Source organism: Amblyomma maculatum, chromosome 1 (genome assembly GCF_055883805.1).
Source record: "Amblyomma maculatum isolate TAMU_Amacu chromosome 1, ASM5588380v1, whole genome shotgun sequence".
Taxonomy (NCBI): domain Eukaryota; kingdom Metazoa; phylum Arthropoda; class Arachnida; order Ixodida; family Ixodidae; genus Amblyomma; species Amblyomma maculatum.
In genome coordinates, this window is record NC_139344.1 from 305,513,419 (window position 1) to 305,527,590 (window position 14,172).

The following is a 14,172-nucleotide window of genomic DNA, read 5'->3' on the forward strand; positions in this document are numbered from 1 at the left end:
ACAAGAGATGGCGCCACATACTCGACAGAGCGGGTCCAAATGTTACGGGTGGCAAATTCAAAGGCGGAAATTTGCACTCCGTGCAAAAATATAATGAAATATGGCAGTGCCTGAAGGGGATATATTATTGAAATGCTATTAATGCCATTAATGTAACAGACTTATGTCGCAGCAGCATTGATAATGCAGGCAATGAACATCGCTCATTTGGAGAAAAAATTTTCCTGCTCTTAGCGAAGCATATGTATCGCAGTGCATATCTAAGTGCATATTCTCATCCCGAAATAGTGTTCATCAAAATGCGTGCACTAATTTTGAAACATCGTTTATGGATGTTTTCTGTGTACTGCACGGCTCTGTTTGATAGTGCAGGAAGTTGTTTTCTGGTCCAATAAGTAGTGATAAAACCTGAGAACACTATAGCTCGCCGCCGGTTGCATCCACCCTTATCACAATGTAATGAGCATGAAACATGAAATCGGCAGTCTAAATAAAAAATTTTAATGACAAGATGACTTCATTAAGGTTTTCTTGGATGTGCACCCGTGTAAGTGCTGGCTCGATGCACTTGTGCCAGCTGGCGCTGTGTGCTTTTTGCTACTTGCAACATGGCCGCCGCTGAGTAAGCCTGTTTCACCCGCCTGCATTGGCGTCCATTGGGGACTGCTACTCCAAAAGTTCTATATATAACTTCTTTGGTAGGAACACAAAAAGTACTCGGAATGTGCTTGGAGTTTAACTCAAAATGGCCGGCGGCCCGGGGGCTTTACTGGTGGGGCTTCTGGGCTGCCCGAAGAAAATCGCCGGACAACTGTCAGCAAGTAGTCCCGGGCACTCTGGGACTGATAATGTAATGTGCCCTTTGAAAAACAGGCTTGCGGCGGGGTTAGCCGAGCAAGTTACCGCTGGCACTCCTGTTAAGGTGCCAAGTTTACCTCCCCTTCCCACTGTGCCAAAACGTCGATAGGTAAACCTTATTGCTGTGCAGCATCTTGGTGTGTTGCCAAGAAATGTGCGTCGACTGCGACGGCATGAGAGAGAGGGATGCACTAGCGACTAACATTTTTCCTTTCTGATTCTCTACAGCAAAAGTGGAGATGGGTTCATTACGTGAGTAAATTCGGTAAATTTGCCATAATGCAAATAGTTCTTGTCAGTTCTTTCAAGGCCTTTCGATAATTTGAGATACAGGACTGTGCAGTGCAAAGTAACGAGGCCAGGAGTAGTGGCTATGCAAAGGGTTTCCCGTGGAACGTAATATTTTACACTGTAGAAAATTAAGGGGCTTATTTTCGGTACCGTCATGTAGTTATCATGAGTGGTATGGTCACAATACATGAAAGATTTTAAGAGCAGCTAGCAACATTATAATGATTATTTGGTAGTTATGAGGGAAGTTCCTTTTGTCCGTTGGGAACACAATAGGCTTCAGGTAACAGTGAAATGGGTCATATTGATAGCAAATTTTGTTAATGGTCTTTGGAGGGTGAGAAACATGAATCGCACCACGAGCATTATTTCACTTATCCCTGATGTACCTTGCTGATATATGTACCATATTTTTTGGTTTATAAGACACAGTTTTCTTTTACAAAAAATTTCCTAGTGCGTCTTATATGCTTTTGTTTTTTTACCTTCGTGCAACGTTCCTAGGTGAACATGATTGCAAAACAGCAGTCGCAGTAACTATGAAACCTATGGGCATCTCACAGCTGTGCCTTAAGCATTAGTAAATGAAAAGCCAAGAGGTAGTTTCCAGTTGCAACATTGTTTGGTGGCAGCGTTTTCCACTGATTGCGTATACTGTATTGCATGTGCCCGATGCCTGAGTACAGCGATACGAGTACGAAGAGGGCGTCTCAGCAGCGCAAAAACTGGCAAACTTTTTTACTGTGCGTCTGTGGATGAAGCCTTTGCTAGCTTTGAGTGAAGAAAAAGTGTTGCTGGTCCGCCTGTGCAGTACTGTTTTTAGACCCGAGTGTTGACTCTTCTTTTTTTTTATCATTTCATGCAATGAGTGTTCTCAGGGCATGGAGCGTTTCGCAATGGTCTCGCAAGCATGTAGAATCTACTCCCATTGCCGTAGCTGGGAAAATTCAGGTGCCTTTTATATACCAACTTTTTCATTGAAAGCCTCTAAATATAAGGGCTGCGTCTTGTACACTGCAGTACAGGGAGTCTGGCAGGAGTGAGAGGCAGGTGGGTAGACGATATTTGTTTAGCCCTCACGAGTAGAGTAGGTGAGGAGAAAGCAAGTTTTTTCACTTTGTAAATATCTTTGGGAAACAGTGGGAAAGTCATTCCCTACATAGCACACTTCCTATTTAATATGCCCTTGTTTCTTTTGTTTAGTTCCCACATAATATTCATCTGAATATCATACTCTGTCTTCCAGCCAGTGAAGTGATAACTATTTTTGTTGAGTAAAATTTAGCTCACTGGGAAAGTTTCCATTGTGCCATGCTTATACTGTTAGCAGCACAAAACAGTGCTGCTCACCAGGGTGGGAAGGAGGTGTTAGACTACATTCTTATAGGGAATTTTTGTCTCTAGGGGCAGCCAAAGGTGCTTTACCACTTCTTGCAAGGTGTCTGGAACAACAGGTGAGACTGATCTGTTTGCATGTCTTATTTGCTCCTTTCTCATTGCATACTGCTCCATTGTTTCAGGGGAGCCTTTAACCTAAAAGAAGTTCACCCAAAGAGTAGTTGCATGTTGGTGGCAAAATTTAACAAGTGCTTAAAAGTAAGGGTTAGAACAATGATCCATCAAGTGCTTCTGGACAATACTGACAAATGGTTGCTAATTTATCTTCTCATAGGCAGTAATCTAAAGGAACAAATGCTTCACTCTTTTCATTATTGAGCAGCTAAAATATGGTCATAAAGGCTTGTTGCAACTGATCAGCCTCATTGATAATTGGAGGTTTTTATAAGGAGCATACCAGGATTGCACAGAAGAAATTTGTCTTCTCCAGTATAAACCATATTTGCTTGATTCCAACGAGCTCTGGTTGTAATGCACATGAGTATAAAAACAAGTGCAATTGCTTCAGTTGTGATGCTTCGGTAAATAAATTGATCTCGCAGAGAAGCAAACCATGCAACTGCCTCAGTCGCCTTTCACTAAGTTCATAATCAAGCTCTGTCCAGCTGCGAGTTGTGCACATGTATGCCAAACTAGGGTCTTTCACTGAGTGCTGCCAACATCAACAGCTGCATAGCTCATTGCACAGCAAGGAGGACCACTTTTTAGCCATAGCTCTCGGTGAATAAGATTATGCATTGGAAGATGCAACAAGACTAGATGAAATGTGGCAAGCAGCTGAAAAAGCTTTGGTTTTGCAATCCTGCCACTTCTTTATTAAGCACTGCCATTACCATATTTTCATGATTCTAAACTTCAGAAAAAGAATTTCAGGAAAAAGTTTGCATTCGAATTAAGGAGACAAGGAGGACTCTCTGTTGTAGAGCAGGAGATGGTGTGGGGGGGGCACAATCTCCAGCTTCTTCTGTTGCTGTACAACACCTGGCGGCAATCAACGCCAAAAGCCTGCCGAAAACAACAGCGATAAAATATAAGCATGTTTTCATGTGGACCTGGAATGGGCAGTCATTGAGCAGAGCTTAGCAGGCATCAGCGAGTCCGCGTTGCTCTTTTTGGTGTGAGCTGATTGACAGCCGTAACGAAAGTCAAAATGAGTTTTAACAGAGCTGCCACAGCTTCAAGCGGGATCACATTTGTCCAAGATTTTTGCCAAGTTTTTTTGCCAAATAAAATGTTATTTCTTGCGCCCGTCTCGTCAAGATATCAACAGCGAAAATGGGAAAGGAGTATTTTAGATTTATTGAATCTAATAACCCTTCCAGTTTTCGTCATCACGTTCAGAAAAAAACTGGGGTGCTTAGAATCGAGTAAATACAATATTTTGACCTCGGCGTTATTTTAACAGGCACTGATGGTAACGACGCATAAGGTCAGAGGCATCATGAAAGAGGATTGCTGAGCTATGGCATCAAACGTTATTTGCAAAAGCAGTCGCAGGTTTCTGAAACAATTATGTTAAGGTGGCATGCTGAATGAACTATACACACTATATTCAAGACAAACCACGACGCGAAGGTTATACAAGACAGCGAATTTCCAACTATGCTTGGCCGATTCGGCCATGACTTTGGATGCATGTGATGCCGATACTTTTGGCATGAGAATGCTTTGTTGCACTGAAGAACCTCGGACTTCCTTGCACAAAATTACATCACTCCTGGAACACTTTTTGTAGATTTTGTTTATGGGGTTTAAGCAGCTCGAACTATGAGAGACTTCAATGCTTTTTCTAATGCTGCTCGGAGAACTTTTCTACCTCCATGAATGCATGTGAGATACCATACCGTCATTTAATTTTGTGACACTGATGACTATAGGGTATCGCTGCCGTAGTTTCATTTTCATAGGCAATTCTGGCACGCATATTGTCTTTAGGAAATTTTTCTGGAGAAAAAGGTTATGCGTTATAATTCAAGTAAATATGGTAATTATACTAATTTCAAGGTATCAGTACTTTTGACTCAGTTGAGAAAAGGAGCGGGGCTTTGCAATGTTTATGAGTGTATCTCATGGAAGCGGGACCTTCAGCGAGCAGCATACTAAAGCCAGCCGAAGGCATCAGCAGCAGATTGTGCTTTGGAGGGGAAAACAAGTGCTATAAAAGTGGATGTAAAATGTGTTGTGCCACGCAAAGAGGAATGAAGATCTAATGTTGGACGTCTCCGTAACATTTTATATCAATACTTCTGATTTAAAGCATCAGTCGTCGTGAGATGCAACCTTCGTCCTCGTACACATTTTTTTTTGCGATAAGTGAGGTAGATGCTATCCAGCTGATGCCTCACACATTTGACTGACTGGTTAGAAAAGCCACTGCATCGTCCATAGTTTGCGGTGTATATGTTTGTTCCTCTGGTAGTATGCCTGATATTCTTGAGCAATGGTCTGTGTGTGCTGCAGGGAAGCCTCTAGCCTGGCTCAGGGTGCCGCTGACTGCTTGGCTGCTGCAGTGCAAGAACGCTACATTGAGCTCATGTGCCAGTTTGAGCCAAGTGCTGTGTGCGCCTTTCTCAAAACATCTGAGGGCTATCGCATTGAGGAGACCTTGGCGGTAAGACGTGCAAGACCTTTCAAACACTGTTTGGACCTTTAAGGCCCCTTAGTGGAGGCAGCACACCATTTTGGCCCCAGCTTCCTGTAGAAATGGCACCTTTGAGCTGACCCATAGGTGCCAGTGGCATTTTGCTATCCTCCCCTCCATCTTTCATTTTTCTGTCTTCTATCTTGAAACTGTCCCGTCTCCTCTTTTTATGGATTTTTCCTTCTTTCAGGTGGTGAGGGTTAACCTTGTGCGGCTGATCACCCTGAGTTAAGCCATATTAGGTGGTTAAGGTGTACAGCTGGCGCTGGCAGGGTGCTCTTTTAAGCCCCTGTCCCATCCCCTTGTTGGACTCCATGGAGGGTGGTTGTTACCATACCCAAGCAATATGTCAAATTCATGGCCTCTTCCTTTTCTGCAACCGATCGCCCGCCTGCCAAGAAAGGTCGCACCGATGTGACAAACAAGTTTTTCACCAACAATTTCAACAGCTTTCCATGCTTTAGTGTTATCCAGTCCGAACACCCAGAAAAAACTGCCTGACAAGTCTTGCCGTTCTTGGTGATGACTCACAGACGCCATAGATCAGGGTTACAAAATCAAAATGCTACCAAATGGTGACCTCCTCTAACCACCAATGCGAAAAGCTAGCAGGGATTACATCATTTGGAGACGCCCCTATCACAGTCAGTCCACAGTGGTCATTGAATACAGTTTGTGGGGTCATTTCAGAGAGTGACCTAAATTATCTGATTGAGGAGGAATTGCTTGAAGGATGCATGGATCAAAATGTTATTAAAGTTTATCAAATCAAAATCAAGAGAGACTACAAAGAGATTCAAACTGAACACATTGCCTTGACGTGTGCATTGATGTAGGGTGCACAAAACTCCAACAAACTGTTCAGTAAAAGCTCAATATTGCAAAACTATATGTTCAGTCTGGCCACGGCCAGCGCACGAAAGCCTGAGCCACCGCTGCATCAGTCCCGTCATTGCAAAACCCAACGCGGTAGAATGCAATGGTGACGTCGCAAAATGAGGGACGAGCTAACAACTAACGCTTTTTTTTTTTTTTTTAATTCTGTGCCAAAAGTGGGGGTGGGTCGGTTCATTATGTAAGTGGCCTCATTACGTGAGTAAATGGTCATTACGCGTAATGCAAATGGTTCTTGTCAGTTTTTTCGATGCCATTCGAAAATTCCAACTTCGGATAATTCAAACTTTTTCCTCGGTCTGCGGTAACATCACAGTGTGTTTATTGTTTGATGCTATCTCTAAAGGTTGGGAGGAAGAAGGAATTCGCAAAGTGTCAGTGGCCTTGACAGGAGTGCTGGCGGTGGCTAGCTCGGCTCACCTGGTTGCGCCTGGATTTCAGTATGTTCGCTTTTTCATTCCTCGATTGGGATGGGCACTGCAACAAAATCATTAGAATGATGCTAAAAGCCGGTGTCATGATCGTGGCTGACCGCGGACTTTCGTTGATGATTAATGGGTAGAATGATAAGATGGCCGTCACAAAAGAAATTTCAGGTTTTTCTTGCATAATGGCCCCCCAAACTGACGTCAATTTTTCTTGAAAACAGTGGGTTCTTTACTCAAGTAAATACACTATTTGGTGGAAATGGATGCCTGCTTTTTAGACGAGCCAATCACATTGCAATCAAGCAGAAGTACCAGAATCTTTCATGGTGTCCCTTAACAAGCAGCCTGCATCAGGTCCTCACTGAATGCTATTTGGCGCACATTTTGGAGGACACTGCACAACTGCGATCGGCACCTTCCAGTCGCCGCCGTCTCTGTCCCGCCTCCCCCGAGTCGGGACCGACTTCCAAACCGCGCCTTCCGTTTTTTTAGTGCTTCTCCAGCAAATGACTCGTGAGTGCTTCTACGTAAGCATACACTATTTAATATTTAGTGAACAATATAAACTCCCACATGAATGCATCTATTCACGGATTACGACTGTTTGTTTACATAGCTTTTGTAACGACTGGATGTATGCTGCTTGTTCGCACGGCATAAAATGCAAGCTGAGCTAGCAATACCAAAACCATCCATTTCTTATCGCATCAGTTGCACATTTATTTGTTTACAAACTACAACTGCGCTGCAAGAACTGTCGTGGATGCTACATCCCCTGCCTGCGCCGGGTATACACACAAGTGGCGCCAACATCTGCCTACTGCGCTCGCTAGACAGGGTCACATATCGACGCTTCATGCTCAATGTGCACTCACTTTGTGATGTAAGCAGTCGTCAATTTGGGCTCGCTACTGCCAGCTGTTCAGGCCATTCATTCATCGAAGTCCTCGCTCGGCCTCCAATCCGACCAAAACAGATCGTACGACTGTCCGCTGATTAGTTCCGTCGGTGTCGCGGGGCTGAAAAACTCGCACTACGGTGATAGGCGACCGCTGGTTGTGCTGGCGTCGTCACTGGTGTAATGCGAAAGATCAGTGCTTCGAAAAGCTAAAGGAAATTATAACCTGACCGTGCCTTATGCTGAAGACAACATTCCTTACTCTATATCGCTTTAACATCTTCATCAAGCACTTCTGCATGAGGGTCGACTACTGTGTCAATCGTCGTCGTCGTCGTCCCCCCCCCCTTCCCCTGCAGAAAAGAGAGACATGTCCTTTGATATTACAGCCTGCATTGCAGACGACGCTCCGCCGCATATCCTCTTTCACACAAGCATTTCAAAATGGTGTGGGAGGAGTTCCCCGATTTCAATTGCGTTTTTTTGTAATATGCGCTGCTAGGCACTAAAACTTTGCGAGTAGGATCATAGAACTGTATATTATTCAAAGAAGTATAAAATGGCGATACATCGAATGACCCTGTCATGCCCCTTTAAAAAAGCCGACAATTGATCATTTCGTACGCCTGGAAAATACGGTTCGAGAAACATTTATACATAATCAACACTGCCTTGCTGTCTTTTTTGACCTCAGAAAAGCCTATGACACCACATGGAGGTTTGGGATCTTGCGCGACTTGGGATTCGTGGCTGTTGGCTTTTTATCTAACCGGTCATTTCAAGTACGGTTCCACATTGTTTAAGAACTCAAGAAAATGGTGCGCCTCAGGGGTGCATCTTAAGTACTACTCTTTTCCTAGTAAAATTTAATCGCAGCATCCATCATGTGTTCTGACTACGTCGATGACCTGCAAATAGCATGTATGTCGTCTAGTGTATCAACATGCGGGAGGCAAATCCAGTTAATAGTAAATCAACATGGGCTGATAGAAATGGTTTCAGATTCTCCACACAGAAGTCAGTAGCTGTTTTGTTCTCACTCAGAAGAGGTTTGCATACGGATCCCACAGTTTATCTCAATGACGTTGCTCTGCCAATAAAACACAGATTTCTAGGCATTACATTCAACAGAAAGCTCCGCCCACACGTAAACGCACCCAAAAAGAAAGCATCCCGATCTTTGAACCTACTTGAAGTGCTGTCACATAAACGCTGGGGATCAGACAGGACGTGCCTTTTACAGATTTATTCGTATGCTCATGCTTCTGCTTCATCGGTCTGGAAGACCCTCATACCTGAAATGGCCCAGTCCATAACTTTGGTTTTCATCTGTCAATTGGTGCCTACAGGACTTCACCCGTAAAAAGCCTTTAGGCGGAAACAAACGAGTCGCTTTCAGACAGAAGAACCATGCTCACACTTTCTTACATACTGCAAATTCGTTCACTATCCAAACACCTTTGCTACGCAATATAGTTACAAAATGCCGATCCAGGACACTGTTCAATAACAAGCCCCGAGCAGTCAGGCTGCTCCTGCTTCGTTTTAAAGAAAAGAGCCAAGAATGACTCGATACGCTACCCAATGTTCCGCGTTGTGCATACCCACTGCCGCCTTGGTACAGTTTCCCCAACGTGTGCAACTTGACACTTAAAAATTCCACAAAAACTGGGCACCACATGAACACTTATTACAGGAAATTTGACCCTCAATGGAAAGTACAGAAATTATAGAACATTTTATACTGATGGATGAGCATTTTATGTAGGCAGTGCCATAGTAGACTACAAACGAGAAAAAACAGTAAAGATGCCTTAGTGTGCTTCCAGTGTTGTGCAGTCTCCATGGCAGTCGAAACTGCAATAAGTAAGGATTCAAAGAACAATATCATTTACCTAAGCGTAGTCGAACCTCGCTGTAATAAAAGTGACGGGATGCGCGATAAATGTCATTAAAGCTGAAGTTTCATTATGGGCCCAAGAACTCTTTGGGATTTGACTGCATGTCATAATTCAGCTTTATTTGCCTTTGTCCTGTGGACATCAGCTGCATCAGTCGATGTCACATCCAGTGCAGTACCAGTGCGTCTTTATGGCGACAGTGTGAGATACCAAATTCCGCTGCAGTCTCCTTTTTTTGAGCCATTGTCGCCTTGAACTCCAAAGAAAGGAACGGCTGTTGACTGCACAAATGAAGGTGAATTGCACCTGTGCATCATCACCACCCAACAATAGCGTCCCTCTATGAGTTTGTTTAGGGGTACTGCAGTGGGCACATTATTCATAATCGTAAAATAAATTTCCAAGCGTAGCTCACTCAGGTAAAATTTCATTAAAGCAGAGCAAGCCCAAAAAATGGATCGTTGTGGCGAGAACTTAGTTGCATTGGCCTCTATGGCTAGCTGACGGGGAATTAAAAATATTTTGTTGAAGCAGGATTCAACTGTACTCACAGCCGTTTGCCCGGCATGTTAGAATTAATTTAAATGAGACACTAGATGTGTGCGTTGTACAAGCACAACGCAAAGAAATTAAAAAATATGCATTCTCTATAAGCACAGCTTCATCAAGAACGCTTCATTGAAGTAATTTTATGTCGCCTGCGCATTGGACACACACCTTACACACAGCTTTACTCTTTGTAAACTGGCATGTGGGCTGTGTGGAGAAGAGGTGACAATAATCCATATTATACGGCAAAAAAATTGACGAATTGAGAAAAAAATTAGGGGTGTGTGAATACTCAAATACGAATTTAATAGGAAATTTTCCAATTTTTCAATTCTCGAATCGAATACCTAGTATTCGCAGGACCGGATATTCGGTATTCGGTTGAACGCGTCGATGCGAGATCTGCTATTCTTCCGTCTTCTTCCGATTTTTCAAGGCAGTCGCTGATCTTTTTATCGTGCGGCACACATTTTTAATATACAGCCACCAGGCAGCAGGCAGAAATAAATATACAATAAATAAATAAATATTTAATATACAGCACAGCAGGCAGAAATAAATTCTGAATAGTACAAACATGATGGCACTTGAACTAATCTGACTGCTTGGTCCTTTAAATTGAGGTTGTGGAGATGTCTACAAATATATTTGACAGGACCCGCCGGGCGGGAACGGGACAGCGAACCGCCGGCATTCAGTCCTGCTGCCACGAAGAACAAACTGCGCATGCTTGGCAGGTGTGCTGAGACTGTCATCCCCCCCCCCTACAGATGAAGCCATGAGTGAAGGGGAATGGCAAAAAGCGGACGCTGTGGGTGCGAATCGTACGTGGCAAGAACTGGCACGATCGAGAGGGGTTGCAGTGGCACAGTTGCCGATGATGTCTGATTCAAGGTGGGCAGGTTTGAGACGATCAACGGATATCGTGTCCTCTCGGCCGTTGATGCACAGTATAAAGTGCTTAGGAGCACGCTGGAGCACTTGGAACGGACCATCATATGGTGGCCGTAAGGGTGGACATACGGCATTGTAGCACACAAACACGTGAGTGCACCGCTGAAGGTCAAGGGGGACGTGGATGCGACGAGAATACTGGCACTGGCGTGATGGCACGATAATGCTCATAGCACTACGTAGATGGCAGGTGTAATCTGTGGCATCAGCAGGCATGGGTGGCGAAGGCTCTAAGAACTCGCCAGGAACACGACGAGTAATGCCAAACGTCAGCTCTGCTGCACAGGTAGAACAGTCGCTGCGAAGTGTGGTGTGGAGACCAAGCAGGATGAAGGGTAGGCACTCAGTTCATGATGCAGGGAAAGCGGACACCATAATTGAAGCTTAAACCTGGTTCACATGCAAGCGAAAAAACCTGTTCTGAGCTGTCGCGGCAGCTCGAACGGCGAGAGCAACGTAGTTTCAACTCGTTGGAAAGTTTTCGCTCTTGTATCAGCCACTCGCTGCTCAGTTCGCTCAATCGCTTGAAAACGTTCAATGACACCATTGGAAATTGGGTGGTTAGAGGTCGTCTTAATGTGGTTGATGCCGAGGAGCCGAGATAGGTTGGAAAATAATGTTGAGTCAAGTTGATGACCACGATCAGTCATAATGGTGGAAGGGACACCGTAGCGGCTTATCCAGAGTGTGATGAGTGCTCTTGCGATCGACTCTGCTGCTGTTAAGGTTAACAGATAGTGCTGGTTCCCGCAGGGAAGAAGGGGACCGACAATATCAACGTGCAGGTGGCTGAAGCAGTCGTCTGGAGACAGGAAGGATCCAAGAGGAGTCACAGTGTGTTGGTGCACTTTACTTTGCTGACAGCTGAAGCACATGCGCGACCAGCGGTGAACGTCGACGTTGATGCGAGGTCAGACAACGAGCCGTGACGAGGTGCTGAGTTTGCGCGGATGCCAGGATGAGCCAAAGAATGGAGGGCATCAAAGACTGTTTAGCGGCATGATGAAGGCACGTAGGGGCGAGGGCGGCCAGTCAATGTATCACCAACGAGAGGAACGGCGCAGTCAGGGAGCAAGACGTCCTTCAACACCAGAGGGGTGTCGCGCGTGCGAAGCCATTGCAGCTCAGCATTGGCTCGTTGAGCAGCAGCCATAGTCATGAAGTCGATGATTGGCCGTCCATTGCCGTCGCATTGACTTCAGCGCGAGAAAGAGCTTCTGCAACTATGTTCGACTCACTGCTGACGTGACGAATCTCGCATATAAACTCGTAAATGTAGGTGTCGCTGCCTGATTTCGTGAGAAGCATAGGAGGAACTGCTGGATGCCAGTGCAGACGTCAGAGGTTTGTGGTCAGTTGGGATATAAAAAGTGCCTCCTTTGAGAAAATGGCGGAAGTGCTTCACGGCTGCATATATTGATTACAAAAACTGTTAGTGGTGTTTGAATACCAAATAGTAAGTCGTAAGTAAAGTATCAAATCAAATATTAAACTTTGTTCAGCAGAGTTTTTTATTTTTTTTTAAATGTGCAGCTCTTTCACGGGACCCTTATTCAGCCTTCAAGGGACTAGGAAAAATGTTCAAATTATCGAATGTCCCTAAAAAGCTGGAGCCATTTGCTTTGCAGTAATTTTTGAACGCTTGGAATGTAGATGTGTATACATTTGAGATGCAAGCTAAGAGAGGATATTTTGTGGTTTCGTTACTGCCTCCGCAGCCCCTTTCGCAGTAGCACCAGGGTGTATAGGGACCGGGCGCCTGTTGTATGGCGCCACCGTCGCCTCGGCGGAACAGCGCCGCCCGCGGCGGAGTGCCGAAACAGCGGAGTGCCGAGGCAGCTGAGCGGCGCAGTCATTTCCGTTCTACGAGGCGTTTTTGAGCATGTTCCTACCCGTCGTTTTGCGGTGTGGCTTTGAGAGCTTTGAGCTGCTTTGAGTAATCGCAAGGAGTATTTTTTGACCGGGAAATCTTGAAAAAGAAAAGGGCCGTCCTCGGCAGGGCATGCGTTTTTTTAAACCGCCCGGCGCATGGTATTTCTGTTATATACTCGAAAATGCCGCGCGCGTGATTTCACCATGCGCTAGGAACACCTTCGTTAAGCACTTGTTAAGACGACTTCGAAGACTGGAATTGCGCCTGCACTGCGCGTCCATCTTATATTAGGTCTAGTCGAAACCTGCCTGAAGATCAAATACCGCCGAGCCGTGTAGCCGTGTAGTAGTGGTAGTTGTAATGGTCAGCGTTCATGTAAAATGAAAAAGATGCTGCACCTGTCTTTTTTGGTAATCATCATCATCATCAGCCTGATTATACCCACTGCAGGGCGAAGGCCTCTCCCATATTTCTCCACTTAACCCGGTTCTGTGCAAGCTGCATCCACATGACCCCTGCGAACTTCTTAATCTCATCCGCCCACCTAACTTTCTGCCGCCCCCTGCTACGCTTTCCTTCCCTTGGAATCCAGTTTGTTACCCTCAGCGACCATCGGTTATCCTCTCTTCGCACTACATGTCCTGCCCATGTCCATTTCTTCTTCTTAATTTCTACTAGAATGTCGGTAACTTGAGTTATTTCTCTGACCCACTCTGCACGCTTTCTATCTCTTAATGTTACCCCTACCATTTTTCGTTCCATAGCCCTCTGGGTTGTTCTCAACTTAAGTAGAACTCTCTTGGTTAGCCTCCACGTTTCAGCCCCATAGGTGAGTACAGGCAAGATGCAACTGTTGTATACTTTCCTCTTGAGCAATACCGGTAAGCTGCTAGTCATAATCTGCGAGTGCTTGCCAAATGCGCTCCATCCCAATCTTATTCTTCTTGTTATTTCCTTTTCATGGTCCGGATCTGCGGTTACTACCTGTCCTAAGTAGACATATTCGTCCACTACTTCCAGTATTTCGCTACCTAATGCAAACTGCTGTTCCTTCCCGAGGCTGTTAAACATTACCTTAGTCTTCTGCATATTGATTTTCAAGCCTACCTTTCTACTTTTCCTGTCTAGGTCATCAATCATTATTTGCAGTTCATCCCCCGAGTTGCTTAGCAAGGCAATGTCATCAGCAAATCGCAGATTACTGAGGTATTCTCCATCTACCCTTATCCCTAACTGCTCCCATTCCAAGTCTCTGAATACTTCCTCTAAACAAGCCGTGAATAGTACTGGAGAGATTGTGTCTCCTTGCCTAACACCTTTCTTTATAGGAATTTTGTTACTTTCTTTATGCAGAACTATGGTTGCTGTGCAGCCACTATATATATCTTCCAGCACTTTCACGTACGGCTCGTCTACCCCCTGATTTCGCAATGCCTGCATCACCGCCGAGGTTTCAACTGAGTCAAATGCTTTTTCGTAATCAATGA

The 14,172-nt window shown here is 44.9% G+C and overlaps 1 protein-coding gene across 2 annotated transcripts in view; it reads left to right on the plus strand.

Annotated features, from left to right (window-relative positions):
* Positions 1 to 14,172, plus strand: part of Vps8 (vacuolar protein sorting 8) — a 255,758-nt gene that overhangs the window by 207,211 nt on the left and 34,375 nt on the right. For both annotated transcript variants that reach the window (XM_084591219.1, XM_084591295.1), the window contains exons 28-29: positions 2,554 to 2,603; positions 5,008 to 5,158. In XM_084591219.1, the coding sequence (XP_084447345.1) occupies positions 2,554 to 2,603; positions 5,008 to 5,158 (201 nt within the window). The remainder of the gene's footprint in view (positions 1 to 2,553; positions 2,604 to 5,007; positions 5,159 to 14,172) is intronic.